Genomic DNA, 25779 nt, shown 5'->3' on the forward strand with positions numbered 1-25779 from the left:
TCAAATATATAAAGAAACTTTAATCTGGATACAATGACAATTTTTCTTCAGCAAAGCATCATGTATTCTCATACAAAGAAAAAGTACAATTCGCTAAGTTTAAACACGTAAACTATTCAAAGTACACGTCCATCGATGTGGTCGTTGAAAAGTGTTCATTGAAAACAAGTTTCCCCGTACTGCAGCGAGCACATAACAAAACAAAAATATCTGACAAAAATTTGAGTGCATTAAATCGGCTAATCAAGCAAGTTGTATAAATGAGAGCCCGCCTATTAAAGTTTGGAAAAAAAAAAAAAAACCTTAAAGGTCAGGGTTCAAGTCAAACTAACATCTTTTCATTAAGTCTGAGGTCCTGAGAATGAGAGGAATATCGCTGAAATTCCATATTTAGTGCAAACTCTGAAAGTGACATTAATGCGACAAATCATTTATCAACAACATTCCGAACTTGACAATGCACATATAGTCCGGCACATTAAAGCTAAATGTAGCAAAAGTATTGCATTTCAAAACGTCGTGGCAAAAATAAAAGCAAGAACAACAGAGTAGACATTTCCATTATATCTGCAAGAATTGGGGCTTTCATTAGTCCTCCAATTGCAAATTATAATCTTCATAAAGGTCTCGCGTCGTCACTCCTCGAACAACAGCTGCAGAAAATGGTTACGTATTAAAAACACGACACTCGGATAGAAAATAATTTTTACACATGAATAGAAATGCAAGGGCTTCAGGACAAATCGGTAAATTAAAGGGATTCGAAACTGCAAATCACAGCATCACGCGACATATACTCAGACTTTTGACACCAATCATATTACAGAAATCTTTATGGTCTTTTTACATGGAAAGGGTCAGCATAATGTAATTGGGAATACTTTTTCACTGTAACTTGAAAATGCACTGTGATTATATATCGAACCACGATGTGAAACATCTCGGCTGTCTATGAAGAAATTGCTCCTCAAATGTTTTGTTTTAAAATACAGTAAATAAAAACACCAACACCAACACGAAGAAGAAGTCGAGTTGGCGCTCTGAATCATCAGTTCAGCACTTGCCATTGTCGACTTGGTGCCCGTGGGATGTGAATTGGCATCCATGGCACGGGTAAAAAGAGGAGCACATAGCCCCAGAAATATAGTAGGCCGATGAGGGTCAGCGAGAGCCACAGTTGGTGAAAACAAACTGTTTTTCTATAGGTGCAGGGAGGTGGCCAGCTGGCCGCTCATGGCAAACAGAGATGGCATGGTACATTGGAGCAGGAGGTTCATTGCCAGCAGCGGCTGGGAGGATGGGGATAAGGGCCTGAGAGTCGTGGAGCCATTGCCCGCAGCTGTGATTGTAAACCTGAGGCACTGAAATTGTTATGGGAGCACCCTTCGGGGAAATTGGTCCGTGGATTGAATCTGGACAGGGGGAGGGTGGGGCGACTAGTTTGGCCAGCCTCCGAGGAGATTTGGATGGTATCAGGCATCTGGGGGCTGGTCCAGCCATGTGGTTGTCATGGCCCGGGTCCAATGGGGAGCCTGGTGGAATGTCGCTTCACCCAAATTCTATCAGGTTGCAGTCCATGCAATGATCTCAGGTTCACTGGACCCTAGTGGGAGGTCAGTCAGTTGGGGGTCTGAAGTGGTCTTTCTTGGGTGCCTGGGAGAAGTGTGTCTGGGAGAACCACTCTGGGGAGGTACGGCTGCGCAATGTCTTGGCGGAGTTCGTACCGAGGGTCAGTGAGTGCCTCAGGAAGTGACCACCTCGGCATGCGTCCAACAGAGGTCCAACAGCCTCCCTGGGCCTCAAGAATAGCCCAGAATGTGGCAACGCACTGTGCTCGGCTGATCGATGGACGTTTTTCACTTGAGAGGACCGGGTGTGAGAACCACGACTAGAAGATGCACCAGAACACCTACTATTGGTCTGGTCGCTCTGATGGTTACCATGCCCAAGGAGTTGCTGCAGCTGTGTCCAAGAAGCTGACTTCAATGATAATTGAGGTAACACCGGTCAACGAGCGTATTACGAGATTCGTTCCGCCAAAGGTAACTAAGGATTTGTCACTCCTTGGGTGTCATTTCCCTGGTCTCTGTAGATGCTCCGACTGAGGCGAGTGACCTAACCGTGAAGGACGCATTCTACGCCACACTCGAGTCTGTGGTTGATCAGTGCCCCAGGCGAGATATTCTTCTAGTCTTGGGGAATTTCAATGCATCGACTGGAACTGATAGGGATGGTTATGAGACGTGTGTTGGTTACTATAATGGTTGGTTGGTGTTGGTTATACTATAATGGTGTTGCTATACTATAATGGTGTTGGTTACAGAATATAATGGTTACTATAATGTTATTATAATAACAGCGTGGTTACTATAATTTCACTCTAACATTGGTTTGAACATTTATTAAAAGCTGAATTAAGAAAAACATAACCTGTAGCCACCTCAAGTTTAAAGATAGCCGCCTTTTTGCAAGATGGCTGCTAATTATTTGTTGTGGCAGAAGATAGCTTCAGCAGTGCATCTGTAAGTTCTGGCAGAACGGTCCAGATTGTCCAAGCAGTCTTCTTATCATGTCCAGCAAAGCTAGATGCAGTGTCACACCCAGTCAGAGTGTGAAACATTGGGAGTGCCTGTGCCTTCTCTGGTCCTAGGCCAGCTGCTATTTCGTGGGCTGCTCGGTACCGAAAACTCTTCCCAGTGCCAAATGCTCGCCACAGTTCATCTTCCGGTTGCAGTCCCTAGGCCACTGACACAGCCAACACCACGACATCGGTGTCAACTGTCTTGATCAGTATCTTGTGGTGACCATGGTTGGCTGCATGGGATGCATGCAACAACATTCGACTGTCAGCTTCTTCGTGACTGCATGGGGCGAGCAAGGCCAGGTCGAGCAGCGGTGGCTTGCTCAGGACTGCCTCTCCATCAGTGATAACCAGCTGCTTGTCATCCTGGTCAAACCACCTGAAGATAGCTTCTGATAGGAACTTGAACAGCTCGGTCTTGTTGGTGTCCACTCGGAGGAAGTTATGCCAGTTTCCAGGTATAACTGCTGCTCCGACCACGCGTCTACACACTCCTTTTCCACGCTTTGATCTTGCACTGCCTTTCAGTGAATCGGCAACGTAACGGTCCCAGACCAGGTCCAGGTGTAACACAGTCTGAAGCTTTGTTGACAGGTATGGTATGAAGACATCTGGGCATAGTCATCAAAGTTCTTGGCTACTGCAGGCTTCAGCATCTGGACAATGACTGCCCCATCAAGAACTCGGCTGGTGGTATCAGGAGTCTCTGATTGGGAATTGGAGAACTCTTCAAAGCAAAGAACTCTTCAAAACTCAGTAGCAAACTGGAACTGGCGCCGTGAAGGCAGAACGGAAATACATGCGGAACCTCGCAAACCAAACTCAACTTGATGAACTATGGTTAACAATGGGATAGCATAGAGAACTCTATGGGCACAGAACAAAATAACAATGAATCGAGTCAACAAGTGTAAGCTGGCAACTCAACCGTGCGCGATTCCGGGGTCAATATGCACGTACACCACTTCGACTACCATGTGCCAAGCCAATAGTGCTACGAATGTTTATCATTGGTTTTCATTCAGAATCTGTGTCTTAATAAGACTAATTAGTCCACTTTAACTTTTTTTTTCTCAACCAAATCAAATTGTTACTTTCTTTGACCATTATTGAACCTTTATTAGTAAATAAACTTTCACTATCAACTTGCATTCCTCTCCAGTAAAGCAGATGTGTCATAACAGTAACCACTGGCGGCCATTTTGGAAAAATGGCTGCCACAGCCATCAGCGGCTGAATTTGAGATGGCCCAATATCCAAATCTGTTCATAATACGTTAGGCTACTCGTGTGCCAAATTTGGTGCTTTCCTCACAAAATGCACAATTGTTATGCTATATTTAGCTAAGTTGCCCCAATTGTTGTAGCAACTCTTCTTAAGTTGAAGCTTAAATCCAGGAGAACCATCCCAGCCTCGGCTGGATGTTGGCAAACTCAAGGATGAGAGGGTAGCTGAGGAGTTTGCGAACAGGCTGAGTGGAGATTTGGGGGGTCTGGGTGCTTTGGCGGAACCTGAAGAGTTGTGGAGTGCCTTCAAGACCACCGTCCTTGATGTTGCCGGAATATGTCTGAGAACTCACTGGAGGGCGAAGAAGAATTTTGTGTCTCAGGGGACACTGGATACCATTTCCCAGAGTCGCAGGGCCAGGTTGAATGGCAGAGCTGAGCTGTTCAGGGAAATGAGGCGTAAAACTGAACATGCACCAAGGGTGGACAAGGAGGCCGATGTGCGAGGAATCTGTGAGGGGAGAGAGCATCACCTGTGCTCAAGTGATTCTTGTCCTGCTTACAGGGGAATTCACACATTGCGTTCGTCCAAGCCCATCCCTCGGTGTACTGCAGTTAGAGTGGATGGTGGTGGGCTTTTGACAGGAGTCCGAAGTGAAGGCCCGCTGGGCCAGTTACTTTGAGTGGTTGGACCACACTGATCCACCAGCTGTCGAGTTGGACATCAGGGGTGTTACTATCCCTATTGCTGACTCTCCAATCAACTGTGGTCCACCTTCGTTTGTGCAAACAGGCTGCAGTGAACCGGATGAAATGAGGTAAAGCTCCAGAGATCTGTGGCATCCATGCTGAACTTCTCAAGGCTGGTGGAAATGATGTACTCGTGCCATTGCATGCAGTTCTGTGCTCTGCCTGGAATGCAGGCATCATCCCAACTGACTGGAAGAGGGGCCTTGTTGTCCCTCTCTGGAAAGGAAAGGGTGATCGCCAAGACTGCAACAACTACCGAGGGGTGACGCTGCTCTCAGTGCCGGGCAAGGTCTTTGCTCGGATAATTCTTGATAGGGTTCACCACCATCTGCTTCAGCACCAGCGTCCAGGGCAGTCAGGCTTTCCACCAAAGAGGAATGCAGACGAGAGTTTCAGCAGGGGCTGCTTGCAGCCGAGGTTGATCTCTGTAAAGCGTTTGATTCAGTGAATCAGGATGCCCTCTGGAGGATTAATGGTCTTCGTGGGGTGCCACCAAAACTGATTGATCTGATGTCTGAACTCTACTCTGGTACTGAGAGTGCTGTGAGATGTGGTACCATCTCTGACTTATTTCCAGTTGTTACTTGAGTTCATCAGGGGTGTGTGCTGGCCCCCACACTTTTCAACATTTGTATGGACTGGATTCTGGGGAGGATGTCGGAGAGATCAAGTTGCAGTGCATCATTTGGGAATGTCAAGATCTCTGACCTTGATTTCGCAGATGATGAAGTCATTTTTGCGGAGACACTAGCTATCCTTTTGTGGCCCCTCGAGGTGCTGAATGAGGAGTCGGAGCTGCTGGGATTATGGGTTTCCTGGGTCAAAACTAAGATCCAGACTGTCAATGACATATTGGATGCTGACTGTCCTGCCTTTACCTGTTTGTGTTGAGGTTGTGGAGAGATTCACCTACCTTGGCAGTGATATTCATGTCTCTGCTGGCTGTGAGGCAGAGGTTGACAGACGTCAAGGTCAGGCTTGGGGAGTCATGGATTCACTGGATCATGGGGTGTGGCGCTGTCGGTACCTGTGCGGGAGGACGAAAGTCCGAGTCTTCAGGTCCTTGGTGCTTCCAGTCTTGCTCTATGGATGTGAGACTTGGACTCTGACCAGGGATCTGAGACGGAGACTTAATTCCTTTGGTATCAGGTCTCTGGAGAATCCTTGGCTATCGCTAGTTGGACTTTGTGTCTAACGAGCGGTTGCTGAGAGAGACTCAAATGAGATTTATTACCTGCATTGTCCGTGAGTGGCAGCTGCGGCTGTATGGATATGTGGCTCATTTTCATGACGCTGATCCTGCTCACCAGATTCTCTCAGCGAGGGAGCCTCATGAGTGGAGGCCAATAGCCGACCATGTGCCTCATGGTTGCAGCACTTTGATCAGAATCTCAAGGAGATGGGGATAGGCCAGGCATCTGCCTGGGGGATGGCCAGACGGAGGCCCCTGGAGCACCGGCGGAAAGTGGACGCAGCGATGTACTGCTCTGGCACATGCTCCCAAACCTGACCTGACCTGACCTTCATTGTTATTCGAGGCAGAATGATTCTGATGAAACAGTATGAATCGTAATTAACGCTCCACCGCCCGTCTGCCTTCCCTTCCTCACCTCATACTGTCTTCCCTTTCCCCACCCCTCCTCGCTCCCCCTCTCTCCTTTCCCCTCCACGTCTTCACTCTCCCCACTTCCCGCTATCTCTGCCCCACCTCTCAATCTCTGCTCCCCGCTCTTTCTCTCTCCTCCTTTTCGTATTACCGTGAGCGAAGCGACGGGGTGGTATTTGCTGGTAAAAAAACAAAAACAAAGAAAACCCATTAAAATGACTGACTTTTTCATAAGTGTCATCATGATTGGGGTTGGATGCAGTATATCTTGCTTGTGGCAGGTTTACTCAGGTGTGGCAGGCTGTTGAGTTGAGATTGAAAGCTGAGAAAACTAAACAGGCTGATTTGCTTGGGATATTTTTTGAAGAACTTGATGGAGACTCGAGTGGCTGCCTTCATTTTCTGTTTGCTGACATCCTTGTAACATTTCAGAACCTTCTCCATCTCCCTCCACACCTTGGGACTCTCATGCAGTCGGGATTCTCATGCAGTGGCCATGTCTTCATCAACCAACTTGAAACCTTTAGCCATGACCTTCATCATGAGCGTTTTAATAGGCACAATCTCCTCACTACTTGATTCTGATTCCTCTCTGAGGCGATCCTCCTCCAGGGCCAGAAGATCTTCATTGCTCAGCTACTCCCTGTGTGAGAGAAGCAACTCCCCAACATCATCTTCCTCAAGCTCCTCAAATCCCACTTGCAGGTCAATGCCCACAAGCTGTTGCCTTGCTTCATGGACTTCAGCCTCCGTTAAACCTCTGAACTCGATCACTGCCTCAGGCCAGAGTTGATGGAGATGAAAGTGAGGCTGGGCATGAGTCAACAATAAATTCCAGTCTCAGAGGTGAAACACAGAATTCAGGTTAAACACTGGCAGAAAAAGGCACTGGATCATTGATATCTCTGGTTAGATTAGTGAGGTTAGAATTACCATTCCAGCCAAGGGCATGTTTTGTTTATTCTGATGCTCTATCCACGTGGTCAGCATCTTCGCCATTTTCTCAATAGCATCAGAACGAGATCTTGCAGTTCTGGTAACACTGAGATTTGTTGTTGTCCGAGCGCTCTTTTGGATTTTATCATTGTTATTTCGAATGGTTATCACTGTAGAATCACAAAGTCCCATCTCTCTCTGAATATCAATTCTGTGCTCACCTCTTTCAAGCTGATCTAAAACTTATAATTTTACCTTCAATGAATGAGACTTTCTTGATTTCTTCACTTGATCATTATCTCTAATGCCACTTGTTACACGCTTTGCAGCCATGGTTTTGGCGACTCGCTCAGAATAAAGTAGTGTGGTTGTTGTTTTTTAATTAAATCCATGCTATAGCGAAAACACTATCAGAATGTGCGTTATATGAGAGTTACCTGTATAGTAATTTGTGGATTTATAATTTTTTTGTTTACATTCCATCATATGACAGCCAGACATTGACAAGGATTATAATCTCATGTCTGTACCTAAATTTTATAAACTAAGAAAAGAATAAATGCAGCTGTTAACAACATTACCGTGGTATGTTACACACAGCACAATGGAGCTCAAAAGATCGAAGATGCATTTGCTAAAAGCTGGAGCAATTCGTATGTCGTAATCTTTGCAAATCAATGGTATGCAACCTGCCAAAAGCAACACTTCCATCGTGTTTTTGTAAATCAAGAAGTGGAAAGAGCTGCATTGATATTGTTATGTTTGTGGGGGGTAGATGAAGGGATTTCATAGGAGAGATAGGATTGTATGGAGTTGCTTGGCCCGTGGAGGTGTAGGAGACATCTCGATGTAACTAAGTAGGGAACCTGTGATCTTAAGTGTTATGTGTCACCACACGGGGGGTGGTGTGGTGTGGTGTTAATTGGGTAGGGATCAAGGATAATTTCCCCAGGATGTAATTGCCCCCCTGTGACTTTTCCCTTTGTTTTTATAACCAAAATCGGCAATAAAGGTGGGGAACACATCCCAAAAACAACTACAAGCAGGCAGAAGCCCTGCCTTCCCAGGTTTCATGTGAGACCACGCCTCGGAGGTGGAGGTTTGAGGGGCGTGACATGAGATGCATGAAGAGGAAGAGGGTGTGGGAGGAGCACATCGGATAGGGAGTTTGCGTAGTAGTAACCAAGAGACGCACAGTCGGGAAAGGATGCAAGAGGACAGGAGAGAGAAGAGGCCATGCTAGTCAGAGGACACGGAGAATCTCGCCTTTGCCCTCGGCATGACGAAGGCTGCACGATTCTCGTGTTCGTGCTGTGTGAATTGGCTTGTGTGCAGAGCAGGACGTTGGACGTTGACGGTTCGGCTGAGCCGTGAAGTGTGTACGTTTCTGAGGGAAGGAAGGACAGTGTGCCTCGTGGCCTGATCACGGGGAACAAGAAATTGTCTCGTGTGGGCTATCGTTGTGAACAGACCGGGTGCAAGAGAGAGGAACGGTCAAGATATTCGCTTGTGAAATGAAGCTGCACGGCAGTCTCTGAGCCTTGGTGTTGACCACAAATTGCCTGACGTATGTTCTTACCGTGGCGAGAGGGTGGCTTGGCCCCATTTTGTTGGGTGTGTCTGTGAGGCACCTCGATTCAAAGCTCCCTCAAGACCATCTCTGGCATACAGATAAGTGCCGGGACAAAGGAAGGATTTTTCTTTGGTTCATTTTCCCCTTGTCTGTGTGGAGGCACCTCAATTGGAAATAGACTTAGGTTAAGGCGCTGTCACACCTTGACGTTTTAGCCAGCAATGGCAATGTATAAAAATGTATGTAAAACGTTGGCGTACGCTGAAGTTTTGAGTTTTTTTTTTTTTTTAAGTTTTGGTCGTATTCATAACGTGTTGGTCATATGCATAACATATTAGTAAGGGGCACAGAACGTTTCGTTGTCTTATAGATAACTCATTCCAACGAATGCTTAGCCTGTTGTCGGCGTTCACCACCTATGCCCAACGATAGTTTAACTTTGGCATAGCGCGCTGCACGTATCGCCGACGAACTCGTGGCGTAGCCTGTTAAAAACCTGCCGCACGCCGATTTAAATCACAACCGTCTGAAAATTGGAAGTGTCAACATCGCAGTCACACCTTGACGATTTAGCGAGCGTATGCCGACCTATGAAAAATGTGCTTAAAACGCTGGCACACGTCGAATACGGTATGGGTAAGTTGTGTATACGATGGAGCACGCTGAAAAACAATGAAGTACACTGTCATATTCCGTGGTACGTCAAGTACGTCGTGAAATTTCAAGCATGCTGAAAATTTTACGACGTACTCGACGTATGGCTCACAAGTTCCGCATATGCTGGCATAAGTTCTCGGTATGCTCCGCGATCGTTGTCACACGTCGGACACACGTTACTTGTAAGTTACTCATAAGTCGAAACACGTCGAGGTAATGTTTAGCATACCCGAAACTTAATTTTTAACCTATGAGTAGCGTGCTTTGAACCTATGTGTAACGTATCTCAAACGCACATTGTCGTATGTAGACGAATTTGATTGACGTCTTCCAGACGACCACAGAACTTACTGAACGTGTTTCTAACTTACATCTACCGTATAATGCCGTATTGGCAGCGTTTAGGGGAATTGGTATATACAAATGGGCTTCACAAGAGGAACCCGTCAGTGTTCCAGACTCCATGTTGAGTTGATGTCAATGTCAGTAGTATCAGTTGTAGTAGTATTAGGTGAGCGTGTCAGTAGCAGTAGTAGTAGTAGTGGTAGTAGTATTGGTAGTAGTAGTAGGTCCATGTCAGTAGTAGTAGGTGAGCGTGATGGGGAGGGTGTGGGTGATGATGGATCCTCGTTGCGTCCACGAATAGGAGACGACTTTGCACCATTGTTCGATGTTCTTTCCGGATAATTTTTTTTTTCTCATTCCCACGATTAACTATTTTTTTGTTTCAGTTTATAAAGTATTCAAAACGACTTGGACAAATGCATAATGTACTAGTAATGAAAACAGAACGCTTCGATAACTTATACATAAGTTATACCAACGGTTGATTAGCGTGTTTTAGGCGTCCACAACCTATGCCCAACGATAGTCTAACGTATGCATAGCGTGGCAGCGTATCGTCGACGATTACGTGAGGTTTTCTATTCATAGGCTGCAACTTCACGTTTAATAAATGCCTGTCACTCGCCTATTGTTTTTGGACGCTGATGCTGTTAGGGTTGAACGTTTTCATTGAACGAGTTAAATCGCTTCCACAGCACTGCAGTCACGGCACTAACAGCAGCAGGCTCAGTGCCAGCCTCATGCCAGGCTCAAGCGGATCCCTGTAGAAGGTGTACTGCTTGGTTATCCTTGGACCCACTCTGTCTAGCAGCTTGTCGAACATCGCTGGGGGCATTCGCAGGAAGTTGATGAAGGATGCATGGTCCTCCTTCTGGAGTTCCACCATGATCTGGTCATATATGCCGTAATGGCGTCACCTCCCGATCCATGGTCTGACCCAGTTCCTTCTCCTCCGTTCACGTCTTCTTCTCCCGGCTCTATTGGCACGCAACTGGTGCAGTAGGAACTCAATGAGGTCATGTTGATGTTCGAGGACAGGTAGGTATTGTCGTCTCAGCCTTACCGTATCCTCCATCTCTCGGAATGACATGGACATGTACTCACCAAGAAGTCTAAAAAAAAAAAGACGGGTTCCTCCAGCGAAGCCCCTTTTTATATACCAATTCCCCTAATTGCTGCCAATACGCCATTATACGGTATCTGCAAGTTAGAAATGCGTTCAGTAAGTTCTGTGGTCGTCCTGAAGACGTCAAATACGTATTTGTGTGTAGGGCATGCTTTACAAATAATTCCCAAGCGCGTTACTCATAGGTTATAAATAAGTCACGAGTACCCTAAACATTACTTTGACGTGTTTCGACGTATGAGGAACTTTCAAGTAACATGTTGCGAAGTGTGAACAACGTTCGTGTAGCGTGCTTACAAAACGTTACTCATAGGTTAGAAATAAGTTTTGGGTACGCTAAACATTACCTCGACGTGTTTCGACTTATGAGTAACTTACAAGTAACGTGTGTCGACGTGTGTCAACGATCGCATAACGTGCCTACAACTTATGGCCAGCGTAGCGGAACGTGCGAGTCATACGCCGGCATACGTCGTAAAATTTCAAGCATGCAAAAATTTGAGGACAACCCAAAAGTACAACGTTTAAAGCCAGCGTACTACGACGTATGGCAGTGTTTTTCAGCGTGCTCTTAACGTATACAAAAGTTACGCATAATGTATTCGACGTGTGCCAGCGTTTTAGACAAATTTTTCATAAATCGGCATATGCTGGCTAAATCGTCAAGGTGTGACAGCGGCTTTACCTCACGTTTTTTTTTTTTCATTATTATAATTTGAATTATTGTCATTGTACATATTTGATGATTGATTATCAAGCCTCGTGTTGGCTTAGTGGTTAGGGTGGCTGGCTTGGGATCCTAAGGTCCTGAGTTCAAGCCCCGTTGGCTACTGAATTAACACCAGGGGATTGACTCAGCCTGTCATCCTTCCGAGGTCGGCGAAATGAGTACCAGTGTACTGGTCCCGGTGTATGCCCCGGTTAGAATAGGTGTACCATATCCCTGTGTGTCGTAAGAGGCGACCAGGGTTGGCGTCAGGAAGCGCATCCGGCCATAAAGCATTGCCTCAAGAAAAGCTAACCCCTGCACAGCAGGGAAAAATGGTTGTAAAAACGGCTGTTGTACATATTTGATGATTGTTATTGAATTATTATTTAGTTTATTCAATTTGCTTTTGTCCGTGTATTTGTGCCATTCTGGTACAGCGCTTAACTGTTTTCCCACATACGCGTTGATCTCCGAGAGTCTTGGCTGTACACCTCCAGGGGAGAAGTTTGGCCATCCGTCCAGGTAGGGGTTAAACCTCCTGGACACGACAATATTGTGCATAAAAAAATGGACATTATTGGATATGCAAAGCTTAATGGAGTAATTATTTGAAGGACAAGGGTTTTTGGAGTGGGGGGTGGGGGGGGGGATGAATAAAACAAAGTGAATTGTTCTTCCAGCTCTTTAGCAAATGCATCACACTTCATGGAAAAAGGAGGAACTCACGAGCATCTCGTTTTTCACGAGCAATGATTATTTATCGTGTATTTCATGAAAAACGATTTGTTCCTGTGACTGATTGACATGGCCATTGTTTTCAAACCACGCAAGACAAAGCGAGATGTGCACAAGATGATATTTGAGACAAACATGATGACACGACATCGATCACAAAATGGCATTTCCATTTCAGCATGGCCTAAATCAAGTTGAGAGAGTGGATTGGTCAGGGTGACTTCCCTTTGTTCATCTCATTCGTGTGCCATTCTGTTAAGTAAAGATGCTGCAGGAATAGTGCGGGCGCAGTACGAACATTTTGGAGGAGAGGTGGCTTGAGTGCATCTCAAACTAAGCAGCAAATTGATACCTTACCAAGTCGACCCAGAAGCATCTGTGCAACATCTTTCACTTCATTGTATTCATGCATCTTCTCAATGTGCACTTCCAGCTCGTCCAGTTGACAGCCCCTAAGGATAATTCAGTGAGAAACAGCACAAACAAAAAAGGAACTACGGGAAATGTTCCCACGCAATATATACGGCATACATATGTGCACCATGTCGCAATCAATGGTTATGGTAGCTACAAGGACACAAGTACAAAATATACCGTCGACATTATACGGTAGTAGGGATGTCATATAACCCTATTATTGGCAAATGATCTAAGTTGTTGCACTATCGAGATCTGATCGGGGGTTCTCATAATCTGACAGGAGCCTGTCGAGATGTGTGCTAGTGTGTCCTTGACCACGACGTAACCGCTGCTTGGGGCACCAAGTCAACACCTGCTGGACGTGTTGGGGGTAATACTCCTCAGATCGGAAAATAGCTCCAAGTAGTCAGTCTCTACACTCAATACTTGGCTCAGTGGTTTGAGCTCGGCATGGTGGTAGAGCTCCTGCAACACAAAGTCTCTTGAAATACGAGGTAATACCTTGTACAGGTGTGATCGAGCATTTCAGGATGGGCAGGGGAAAGGGGAAGTTTGCTATTGTCAAAATAGGTGATTGGTGATGCGTGGAGTGGAAGGTGATGCTGCAGCTCGAGAATAGCGCCCATGTTTCGGAAAGCCATCCTCCCTGAGCAATGACGAAACAGAGCGCCGGAAACAATGTGAGGCAATGATGAAATAGGCCAGCGACAGAGAGCTCAAAGACGAGACAAGCCAGCCATGATGAGCGCCAGCGACGTACGCCCTGAACCAGCCCTCGTGACCCTTTCTCCAGACACTTCTTCTTCACTTGTGAGTCCTGCACGCCGGGAGCTCTGGTATGTCCTTTCTCTCAGCCCCTCTGTCCTTTTGAGAGGAGCCTTCTTAAGGGCCGTCCCATCCACAGGGTGGCCCCAGTAAAAATAAGTCTTTCCCTGCTTCCAGTCCCCACAGCACATTACACCACCATGGCTTGCACACACCGGCCTGACACTTTGTGATGGAGGTCCTCACCGAGCCCTGCCCACAAATAAGAGTTGTTTACGCATGCAATCTTACCCTGGCTATCCTATCTATAAATTACATATGCTGCCTCAGTCATGTGAAACAAAACGACAAACTTACAGGTCCCTGTTACATGGCAATCTAATCTACTCAAAACACACGGACCATGTTACACCTACCACAGTCTATCTATTTACCCCCCTCCCCCCTTTTCTCCATTCCATGTAAGAATATGTACAGTTACAATGCAAAGTACGTACAGAACTCATTCCGTAGTAAAGGACTGTTATCTTTTCTTTTTTTTTTTTCAACCGACTGTCTATAAAGTATGTACTATTAGAATGTGAGCATGTCTATAAAATACTTGTGACAAAAATGCGAGTATATCCATAAAGAATGTACTATTAGGGAGGGTTTTGTTTTATCTCAGGTACATCCTATTCGGAACGTGGGTTTTTTTTCTATTTATAATGTATGTACTATTGGAACGCGAGTCTGTCAATGAGATACGTGATTTAAATGTGAATCTACACAACAAAACTGAAAAGGGCCATTTGTCCTTTGTATGAACCTAAACCAAGGTCATCAATGCACTGTCCACACACCACACGAAACAAGTCCTGGCAAGGGTCTGAAAGCTCTGCTTTTACAACATTAAAAATTCATCATCCATTGGTGGTTCCAATTTTCGGAATTCAATCAATGAAAGGCAATTATGTATGACATGCCTTTCTTTCAAAGTACATTTAATGCTGTCTCAACTTTGAAAACAGGCTTCATAAATATTTGGAACAATGTTCTACTGATGGTTGGCAAAATAGGCAAAGTCCGCATCAAGTATGTGTCCACTCTCAGGAGCGCCAGAAAACAACATCTGTCCAATCTCAAGAATGAACTTTGAAACCTTCCTCCAAAACCTGGTGGTACCTTGTCAAGTCGGTCTCTCGTGTATGCTCTCCTTCCATCCCTTCCCTCACTTCAAATGGCACCACAGCCGACTCAGCTCGTGAGATGGCCGAATGCCTCAATTCTGTGTTTGATTCGAATTCTTATATCCCTAACCCCTCTCTCTGTGTCTACCTTCCCAGTCATACCAAACTACTCCTGAATTCTGTGTCTTTTGCACCTGAGAAGGTGAAAAAGTTTCTGGCATCCCTCGACTCTGACTGCAACGGCATCAGTTCACGTGTCCTGCTGCTCTTGCACTTCCTCTCTCTCCCCTTTTCACCCTGTCATTTACCATAGGTCATCCTCCATATGTTTGGAAATCAGCCAACATCATGGCATTACATAAAAAGGTACAAAAACGGATCCATTTAACTCCAGACCAATTAGCTTAGTTCCAATCATCAGCAAGGTCATGGAATCCATCATCATAGTTGACACATAATTCCTTTTCTCCAACAGCCTCATCTCAGATCATCAATTCGGATTCAGACCAGGTCACTCCACCTTGAACATGCTGCTTCGACTCTCCCAAAATTCGATGGAGGCCTTCAATATCAAACATGAGATCTGGGCCCAGTCTCTGGACATATCTCGAGCTTTCGATACAGTCTGGCATCCTACCTTTGTAACCCAAGGCTAACTCCACTCTTGGATTACTGACTTTCTCAACTCTCGTAGCCAACATGTGGCTCTCAACGGAAGCCTTTCTTCTCCCCTTCCTGTCAAGGCTGCAGTACCCTCAAGGCAGTGTTCTCGGCCCCATGTTATTCCTAATCTTCATCAATGATCTCACCGACTCTCTGGAAAATCCTCCATCTCTTGCTGATGACTCCACTCACCGCTGTGACATCCCTACTGGATATGTCTTTCCATATATAAATATCTCCATCTCTATCCTTCCTCCCCCCCAACTCCACTCATTTCTTTCTCTTTTTTTTTTTTACACACTTTTATTCCCCTCTGTGGAACCACATTCCAGATAGCTGTTCACCACCATCTCAAGTCATCCCCCAACCAAAACCATGATCTTTTCTACACCTGTTAAACCACCCCCATCCCTCCCAAATTTTTGCTGATATATCCATTTTGTCCACCCATTGCTTTCTCTCCTACCCCTCGTCATTACCTGAATCCCTTGTTTGTCCGTCTCGGTCTACTTTCTCCCTCTGCCCGGCTGTGGGCATTTTCCCTTTCTCCTGTTATGTTGTGTCGTGATCTGTTATGTGTCCTTGCTCTTCCACGAGCCTTGCCGATGTATATTTTTTCAAAAAGGTGCTGTATTTTATTTGTGTTGATTTACAATAAGCGAACAATGTCACAAGAAACCCCAACAAAGCAATCTTGAACCCATCACGTTGGCAAGTAGATACTACATTTGCAGAACTCAACAAACTGGTCCAGCACCAAGGGGAAGTAATATAACTCACTCCTGGGTGAGTTCTTCTATTTCCGCATCCAAAGCCACCAATTTTCTCTGTAATGCTTCAAACTCTTGTTCTGGGTACACTTGACCACCCGCAACACTTGGAGGACTGGATACCACCTGGAACGGCACGAACAGCATAACAAAATGAAATTGTAGCAACTGTAATAGGGTTGTGCTGTTTCCTGTTTCTGTATAATGAAGCTCTCTATATCTATTGTTAGCACCTGCCGTGTCGACTTGTTTTGGTGTCGGACGGAATAGATAGAATCACAGATTTCGACCACACTGTGTTCAACAGCTTGTTTTATCAAAAGTACAGTTATCGCTGAGAATTTTATCAATAATTTGTGGGGATTCCATGCATGGTATGGGGATGGATTTTAATTTTGGTGCCGGATGGAAAAATCTTCGTGTCGAACGGAAGTCAAATGGTGACCTAAAATTCATTTGTTGGGATAGGCCGGTACCAACAATGCAGACGTGACCTCAATTACCTTATGATTGTGAGGGGGTTGACTGCACATCATATTCATTTCAAGTTGGGCTCGATGTACATTCCGTCTGACACCAAAAGTTAGTCTCTGGACCAAGTACTTCTATGATGATGAAAGAGTCGGGAAAACAAATTTAGAAGAGCGAGGTTTATCAAAATTAATGGAGATCAATCCCTGCCTCTTTGTGGTAATAACTTAGAGTAAAAAGTCACTGCAAACTCATTTACAATCAGCATGATAAACAAAGTATTAAAGTATCAAGCAAACCGACTTCAAGTTAACGGGACCATTAAATCACCATTAAGAATTCAGAATGTTCCAAGAGCCTCATTAATCAAAGTTTGTATTTTACATTGAAACTTTTTATGATCTTGATAAAGTAGACGTACTAGAACGACTCCGGCAGACCATGAGCAATGATTTCACTTCTGGGTTCACAAAGTATTAAAGGTACAATGTCCTGCTCTCTTTTGACATGCCTGGTGGGAGGGGGGGGTAGGATTGCTGGTTGTCCTCCACCCATCCACCCAGAGAAAACAAAAATTGTGATGAAATGTCCAGGATGGGTATTTTGAAATACTCCTCCTCAGCTCTCTGACAGTACAATCAGAGTTAATTTTTCAGTGAAATCTGGACTCGTGACATTTAGTGTCAGATTGAAAAGAAAAAGTTAAACTCGTACAATATGCAGAATTTTGAATGGATCTTTATTTTCTTTTCTTATGTACTGACGACTTGTAATGGCTCGAGGTCCACTTTTCTTCTTTTTTTTTCCAAAAGAGTTTGACTTCAGGAAAAAAAAATACTTATTTGAATAAGTATTGGTGTCTGATGGAAATCATTTGGTAAGTGTATCACTTTCCTCCCCCGGTTACTCCCTCTTACGGTATGACAGACCTGAGCCTCGTCCTGGTGGAGGAGTTGCTCTCTTCATCAAAGAGCCTATTCCTCACTCTCCATGCACTGCCCTCACTCCCCCACACCCCCAGGAATACCTTTGGCTTCGGCTTCCCCTCCACTCCCACCTCATGTTTATATGTGTACTGTACCATCCATCGAACAGTGATGACGCCATCTACACCTCACTATACGAAAACATGGACCATCTTCTATCTTCTCATCCAAACTCTCTCTTCCTCTTATGTGGTGACTTCAATTGTCATCACGCCACTTGGCTAGGTGTGGGTACCTCTCTCACCTGTCATGGCACCTCAGCAAAAGCTTTCTGCGACTCATTGGGACTGACTCAATCGGTCAACTTCCCGACCCGGATCTCAACCAATGGTACTCCATCTCTTCTGGATCTGATTTTGACAAATTTCCCTGACAATATCTGCTGCTCTTCCTTCACTCCAATTGGTTCTTCTGACCACGTCCTTGTCAAAGTGGACATCTCTCTGACTATTATCAGAGAACCACCTCAATGCCGTCGAGTCTGGCATTTCACTCAAGCCGACTGGCAGGGTCTCCAAGCAGCCATCAAACTTACAGACTGGTCTCCTATCACTACTTTCTCAAACATCAACTCATCCTGGGAATTCTTTCAAAGAAACTTGCTCTCCCTCATGCACAGATTTATCCCCTCTCGTGTTCAGTTGTCCTACCCTTCCTCCCGCCCTTGGTTTACTGAAGCTTGTGGCGTGGCAGTTGTCCTGAAACAACTTACCTTTGCCTCATGGAAAGCAAACCCAACTGAGGGCAATCCCAGTTCCTTCCACAAAGCTCGGAACAAGTGTGTATCTACCCTCAGGAGAGCCAGAAAACAACATCTTTCTCATCTCAAGTCTGAACTCTCAAACCTCTCTCCCTCCTCAAAATCCTGGTGGCGTTTAATCAAATCTGTTTCTGGTGTATGTTCCCCCTCCATCCCCTTCCTTACCTCAAATGGCCGCACTGCTGATTCCACACGTGATAAAGCTGAATGTCTAAACTCGGTGTTTGCAGCTAAATCTTGTGTCCAAAACCCATCACTTTGTCTACCCACCTTACCCAGTCGCACCCAACTGTCCCTGGACTCTGTATCCTTTTCTCCTGACAAGGTGGAGAGCTTGCTTTCAAACCTCGAGTCAGATTCTGCAACCGGTCCAGACGGCATCAGCCCACGTGTCCTCAAAGCCTGCTCTTCTGCTCTTGCTCACCCTCTCTCTGTTCTATTCACCCTCTCATTTGCCCAAGGTCATCTGCCATCTGCTTGGAAATCTGCTAACATCACTGCCCTGCATAAAAAAGGTGCAAAAACAGATCCCTGTAACTACAGACCAATCAGCCTTCTCCCAATCATCAGCAAGGTTATGGAATCCATCATCGCTTCAGACATGAAATCCTTCCTCTTCCCCAATGGCTTGATTTCCAATCATCAATTTGGTTTCAGACCAGGTCACTCTACCCTGGATATGCTGCTTCTGCTCTCCCATCAATGGATGGAGGTCATCAATGCCAGACAGGAAATCCGAGCCGTATCCCTGGACATATCACGTGCTTTTGACACAGTCTGGCACCCTGCCCTACTCACCAAACTCTCTTCCCATGGTATTCAAGGCCATCTCCACTCATGGCTCGCAGACTTCCTCTCCTGTCACAGTCAACGTGTGGCCCTAAATGGAGTTCTTTCATCCCCTCTTCCTGTGCAGGCTGGAGTTCCTCAAGGTAGCGTTCTGGGCCCTGTTTTTTCTGGTTTTCATCAATGATCTCTCGGACTCTCTGGAAAATCCTCTATTTCTCTTTGCCGACGACTCCACCCTCTGCCGTACCATCTGTCATCCCTCAGACCGGCAAGTAGCAGCTTCTTCACTCACTGCAGATCTGGATAAAATCACAAACTGGTCCAACACGTGGAACATGTCTTTCAATCCAGACAAATCTCACACTCTCACTATGTCTCTTCGAAAGGGCCGATTAGAAAACCCCCGCATCCACTTTCTCAACAATCCTCTGGAAGAAGTCTTTTCTTTCAAGCTACTGGGTCTCACTATCTGCCATGACCTTTCCTGGGAAAGTCACATTTCCAACCTCGCCTCCAAAGCCAGTCGCCGACTGGGAATCCTCCGTCGTGCAAAGTCCTTCCTCGGCCCTCTTGAGCTCCTGACCACTTACAAAGCTTTTGTCCATAGCCTGATGCAGTACTGCTCTCCCCTCTGGGCTGGTGCTCCTGCCTCCCACTTTTCTCGGCTTCACGCTGTCGAAACCAGGGCATTTAAGATCATCGGCATCTCCCGCAATGAAGCTGAGTCTTTGGGCCTCTCACTCAATCACCGCAGGTTGGTCGGTGGTCTTTCTGTCTTCTACCGACTCCTCTCCAGCCTTGCCCCCCCTGCTCTCTCTGCGATTTGTCCCCACCACATTTCCACAGGGCGCTCAAGGTCCGCCAACAACCCCCTTCTGGTAAAACTACCAAAATCACGAATCACTGCTCATCTTCACTCTTTCATTCCTCTTTTTTCCCGCCTTTGGAATAAACTTCCTCACTCTATTCTTTCCCATTCTTCCCTTCAGGCTTTCAAAACAGCTGTTCACCACCACCTCTTATCTTCTCCCATCCAAATCCTCGATCTTTTCTACCCCCGATAATCCACCCAAGCCCACTTCCTTCAATTCCCCTGCTTTCCTTCCTGAAAGTCCCTGTAATGTCCATCTTCTCTTCGCCATGTTCCCCGTCCCATCCCCATCCCTCTCCCTTCCTCAGTTCACCTCATGTCTCTGTTCCCCACTGTTTTGTCCCTTCCACTCCTGCCCCTCTTCTCTCATGCCTCCTTGCTGTGAGTTGTGTGTTTGTTCTCATACGAGCCTCGACAAGGTATACAAAAATAAAAAATAAAAAAATAAAATCAAAAAAAAAAATCACTTCAACTGGCTAAGTCACTCCGATTCAAGGTGTACCAACCATTTGACTCATGAAAAGTGTTCCATATCCCACCGGTCGCTGATTATATTTGCCATCTGACTCATTCCGTAATAAATGTGTACAAAGGCAGTCTCATTTCACTCGTGGAATTTCCGTCCGATACCAATACGATGAAGAACCACATCAGTGAAGAATACAGTCAGTCCACATTGGTGCCATTTGGTGGATCACGCTTCCTTAACTCTGACATGAGAACGCTGAACAGCTATCATGCTAAGGCAGTTATTGTGTACCAATGCCCATTTGAAAAGAAAAGAAAATCATCTTGCAGGTTACTGTTTTTGAGACAGACTCCGTAACAGCACCTCCATCAGCAGAGAACCAGTTATAAATAAACAAGCCGGTAGGCGACGAGGGATTCACTAGGATCGAAGCGCTGGATACTATGCTTTTCATTCTGACCGATCCACCGGCGAAGATTCATTGCCAAGACGTATTGGTTCACATACAATTGTTCCTCTGCCTGGCAAGATTTTTCATATTGCGTATTTTGCCAACTGGCACTCCTCATAAAAAATGACGGTAAATAGACACCCTATTTTTGAAGGACTACCATTTGAAAAATAATCGGTTTGCGCTGTGGAGCCTCGCATTGCACGCACGCACGCACGCACGCACACACACACACACACACACACACACACACACACACACACACACACACACACACACACACACACACACACACACACACACACACACACCGCACAACCCGATAAACTTCTCTCAATGCTCTTGTTTGACCACACCTCCTGAGCCACACAATATTTTTCATAAGTCATGCCCACTTTCCATAAGCCACGCCCACTTTCCTACGCCACTCCCACTTTTCATCAACCACGTCCACTTTCCCTTAGCTCCGCCCACTTTCCTAAGCCCCTCATAAAAAATGACGGTGAATAGACACCCGATTTTTGAAGGACTACCATTTGAAAAATAAAACCTCAATCAAAAATCGGTTCGAGTAAAATTTTCTAAATATCTCGAAGTGTTTCATTCCGAAGTCTCGTTTCTCTACATTCAAAACTGAAGGACAAGTATTGAAAATACTGTACGCGGTTTTTCGGCCGCTGCACAACAACGGGTGGTTGCTAGGCAACAAAATTCAAACGTGCACATTCCCAGTATATATTCCACATGTTGGCAAAGTTTCATTGAAATCGGTTCGCTGGTTCGTGCTGTGGAGCCTCGCGTCGCAGACACACATACACACAGACAGACAGACGGAAAACCCGACAATAAGGGATATCTCGCACATATAGCGAATCCAATAAATAAATGAATCGGGTCTCATCTTAATCCATTTCATAATTTTCAATTAGAGCCGTTTCAAAGCAGCTAATGATGTTAACTTTCATAAGGATTTATTACCCCAGAAAGGGCTCATAAAAACGCACATCATACTGTATTATCAACCCAAATGCTAGCATTAGTTGGTGAGCATTAAATATAGTTGGTTATGCCTGGTGTTGGCTTAATGGTTCGGGTGGCAGCCTTAGCATGCTCGGGTCCTGAGTTCAAATCCCGTTCATCTGTTGAATTAATACCAGGTGGGGTTGACTCGGCCTGTCATCCTTCCGAGGTCGGCAAAATGAGTGCCAGCACACTGGTATACTGTTACGAATTTGGAAGCCTTGTGCACACAGACAGACAGCCGTCCCCTATAGCTCAGTTATATCGGTAAGTGTGTGTTTCGAGTTATGGTCCCGTCCCTAGTCGAGTGGGAATAGGATCTTCATGCGCTGGGGAGTTATTTTGATAGTTAGGATTTTTATAACAACAACAACACCGACGATATCTGCTTTCACTTCCTTCCACCATCCTATACCGACGCCATTGCCTACGTGCGTGTCAGCACGTACGTGGGCGGAGTTCACGAGGACCTGACGTCTCTGTCGCCCAATCAGGGAGATGCGAGCGAGTTCCCCGGCGGTCGGCCAATGAGCACAGCCCACGCAGGATAATATTTCTCTCCTTGTTTGAGGGGCGGTCCACCGTGATCCCCCGACCAATCACGGGGACGACCAATTTCCCCCGGCCAATGAGGAGGCGAGTGGCCAGAGAGAAGCAGCCCCTCCCTCGGGAGAAAGAGAATAGACGGGACGGCGCGGTGTCCGCAGCTGCTGGTCTCATGTCGCTGCTTCTGGTCTCGCCGAGTCGCTGGCTCTGGTTTCCTCGCATGCCGAAGGGGTGTGCTGGAGCCCAACGCTGTCCTCCGTACCCGGTGCTCACAGCGGCATCGAGTTGTGGGTTCGAGTCCCGCCATCCCAGGACGTCGAAGACCGCATGAGGCGGGAAGGTCCGAGGAAGCTCTGGTTCTCAGCTCATCTGTCCTCGAGCTGGAGAGCCGAATAAAGACCATTTGGGTCCGTTTCTTTTGTGTGTGCGTGTGTGTGTCTGTGGGCCCAGTCTATAAGTAGGAATTGTTTAAGTGCTTTTTGCCTTGTACATACTTGCATTGCGTAGTCGTGATAACTCTGCCCTTACGTGCTTCCCTCGTTCCCCCGATTACACTGGGCTGCATTTGAAATATTTTTTTCAGAGGTCTAGTTTTTCCCAATGGTACTTATATGTTTTTTGCATGCTGAATTCAGAAATGTATCTAATTTCGCTCAATCGGGTCAAGTTTTTATGCTATCTCAATTTTAAGGAAAAAAAATAATCAATTTTTGTTTTTTTAATTAGCATTTTAAAAAATTCAAAATCAGACTTACATTGACAGAAAATGTACAAACTATACATATAATGACACACAAGTACACTTAATGTGGAAGAAAGTGCCTTCTCAATTACTTTCATTTCAATTTCAGAAAAATATAAATAAATCGTTGTTTCTGGCAAGACCCAACTTCAGTCGCTCCAGCAGCTGCGTCGCTCAGTCTCGTGTGAGCTGTCCACTTAGGTGCATGTGAGCGGCAGTACGTCCTGCGTAGTGTCCTCCTTACTATAACATTACTGTGATTCACGATGAATCGAAAGTGCAAGAATGACCCAAACAAGTTCTGCTATATCTGTGGTAAAGTGACCATGCCAGACCGGCAGTCTAACATCACACGTTTTGTAAGGAAAAGCTATCACGCATACTTTGGAATGAAACTTGGTGACCAGGACAAAGCCTTTGCCCCTCACATATGCTGCAAAACGTGCGTTGAGAGTCTGCGGCTCTGGAGCCACAAGAAGATTGAGTGTCTGCCTTTTGGTATCCCAATGGTGTGGAGGGAGGGAAGAGATCATATGAATGACTGTTATTTCTGTATGACAAACCTACAAGGTGAGTTTATCAATTTTGTTCGAGTTTAACTATGTTTAATAAATTCCCAAACATTCTAAATTGTTTAACTTTATATATTGTTGCGGATTTGGAAAGCTATCACACTCAACATTCAGGTCCTTTAGCTCAGTTATATAGGTAAGTACATGTTGCCAGTTAGGGTCCCGACCCTCGTCTAGTGGGTAATTTAATGTTCATGCGATGCGATTTGTATTAGGAAAACCATCAAAAACAACAGCCACAAAATGCCCGTTGGTGGCGGACACGCTGCCAGAACAGCGAGCGTCCCCTGCGTGCCCACCGGAATGCGGGCATGTTCAGATTGCATCCCCGAGCTGAATTCCTTGCCTTGTATGGGCATAAAAGCAGCTCATGGAGGGGAATGGAATGCAGCGACCCCCACCGGCAGCGGCGAAGTCACGAAGGGAAGAAAAGGTGCGCCTCCGAGGAATGACGAGGTGCGCATGCGCAGAAGGTCGTCCGGGGTGGAAAGGGCGGAGTTACGAGGATCCACGCGGTGGCTCTCGACCAATCGGCGTGCAGCGGGTGGGGTGACCGCGACTCAGCCAATCTGGGCCCGCAACGGGAGAGGGCGGAGTTGCGAGGAGGCGCCCCCCCCACCCCTTTGAAGCGGGGGAGATAAAAATAGCACGTTGTCGTTCCCCTGGCGTTCTGGTCTGGCGTGTTCTGTTCGGGGATCGGCGCGTTCTGCGCATTGAACAATCGTGTGGTCTGTGCGCTGGAAGAGTTGGTTCGTTCTGTACTGCGATCGGCGCGTCGAGGAGTTCATTCGTTCTGTACTGTGATCGGCGCGTCGAGGAGCACGGTCTGCGCGCCAAGGTACATCACATCTCGGTACATGACATTTTGCTGATCGTCTGGTTGATCGTCGTTTTCGTCGTCGGGGAGGTCTGGAGCCTTCTCGTCTTGGTGATCGCCATCGTGGTCGTCGTCGAGGACAGTCCAAGATAGACCCTGGCTTTCAGCTCGCCTGTACCTCAGAGCTGAAAGTCATATTAAAGGCAATAGCCACCATTTCTGTGTGGGTGTGCGTGTGTCTGTTTGTGGCGCCCATCTAGTAAGTAGTGAATTACATAAGTGCCTGTGCTGTATATTAGTTGCATTTCTTTTATTCAGTATAAATCTGTCCTTACGTGCCTCCCTAACAATTCCCCCATCATTTGTTCAAATAAATGTCCCCCATTGTTGAACGTGAACCTGCTTGTCGTGTCATTTCCTCACATTGACTGCCATGGATGCGTTTGGAGAATTAACTGGCTCTTAAAGCCGATAAAAGTAAATCTGGTCCGACTGGACTTGGCGATATCAAACCGCTCGGCTTCGCATACGGAACGAGCACGCTTAAGCGGCTCGTTTTCGTACAAGTCCCGTCGAGGTATAAACTCTCGGTATTTCTGTCCGCGCGAAGAGTTAGGTAAATCGACAATTTGGCGATCGACCCTGTAGCACGTGGACAGACTATTGACTGGTTTATGATGCGTTAAGGCATCCGTGGCTGGATTTCCGTGTTGGTCCGGAAAGTCACGACTGGATTGTTGCCTTCGGTGGGCGTGCGACCGCGATTGGGCTGAAGCGGCTGTCCGCACGCCGAACGCGGCAGAAACCCCCAACAATATCATGTCACCCCCTTGACGGTATGTCTATCTCTTTCATTTTAGGCATAAATTGAAAAAACAAGCAACACTTAAAGTATCCAGACGTGCCATCTGTCATTAAGCCAGTGCCTCATGGACCAGGAATTCCAATTCTAGCATCGCCCGAAAATTACAGACATTCGGCGTCCGATATTCCGATGAACAAATGGAAGATGGTGACATATCTGGTACATATCAACCTACGCGAGAGACAAGTCAACCCACACTTTCTGGGCAATCACCGAAGTCCAGAGTATGAATGTGTTGTGTAAGGGCTCCTGCAGAGCTTCCAGGCTCTTGGTGCACGCATGTCCATAAAGATGCATTTTCTCAGCTCGCATTTAGACTACTTTCCGGAAAACTGTGGTGATGTCAGCGAGGAGCAAGGAGAACGGTTTCACCAGGATATTCGAGTGAT

General features: G+C 46.1%; 1 protein-coding gene across 5 annotated transcripts in view; it reads right to left on the reverse strand.

Annotated features, from left to right (window-relative positions):
• The window catches only part of SWI5 (SWI5 homologous recombination repair protein), a 43922-nt gene continuing 18143 nt past the window's right edge, over nucleotides 1-25779 (reverse strand). For 2 of the 5 annotated variants that reach the window (XM_085899520.1, XM_085897885.1), the window contains 3 exons: nucleotides 16042-16157; nucleotides 12602-12696; nucleotides 1-653 (listed from right to left, as the gene is read on the reverse strand). In XM_085899520.1, coding sequence (XP_085755646.1) covers nucleotides 589-653; nucleotides 12602-12696; nucleotides 16042-16157 — 276 coding nt within the window. In that variant the 3' untranslated portion in view covers nucleotides 1-588. Of the gene's footprint in view, nucleotides 654-12596; nucleotides 12697-16041; nucleotides 16158-25779 lie in introns of all 5 variants that reach the window. The other 3 variants (XR_015062204.1, XR_015062285.1, XM_085898725.1) reach the window with 2 other exon arrangements.

The sequence above is a fragment of the Eptatretus burgeri genome, chromosome 1 (genome assembly GCF_056783735.1).
Source record: "Eptatretus burgeri isolate ZD-2024b chromosome 1, Ebu_testis_v1, whole genome shotgun sequence".
Taxonomy (NCBI): Eukaryota; Metazoa; Chordata; class Myxini; order Myxiniformes; family Myxinidae; genus Eptatretus; species Eptatretus burgeri.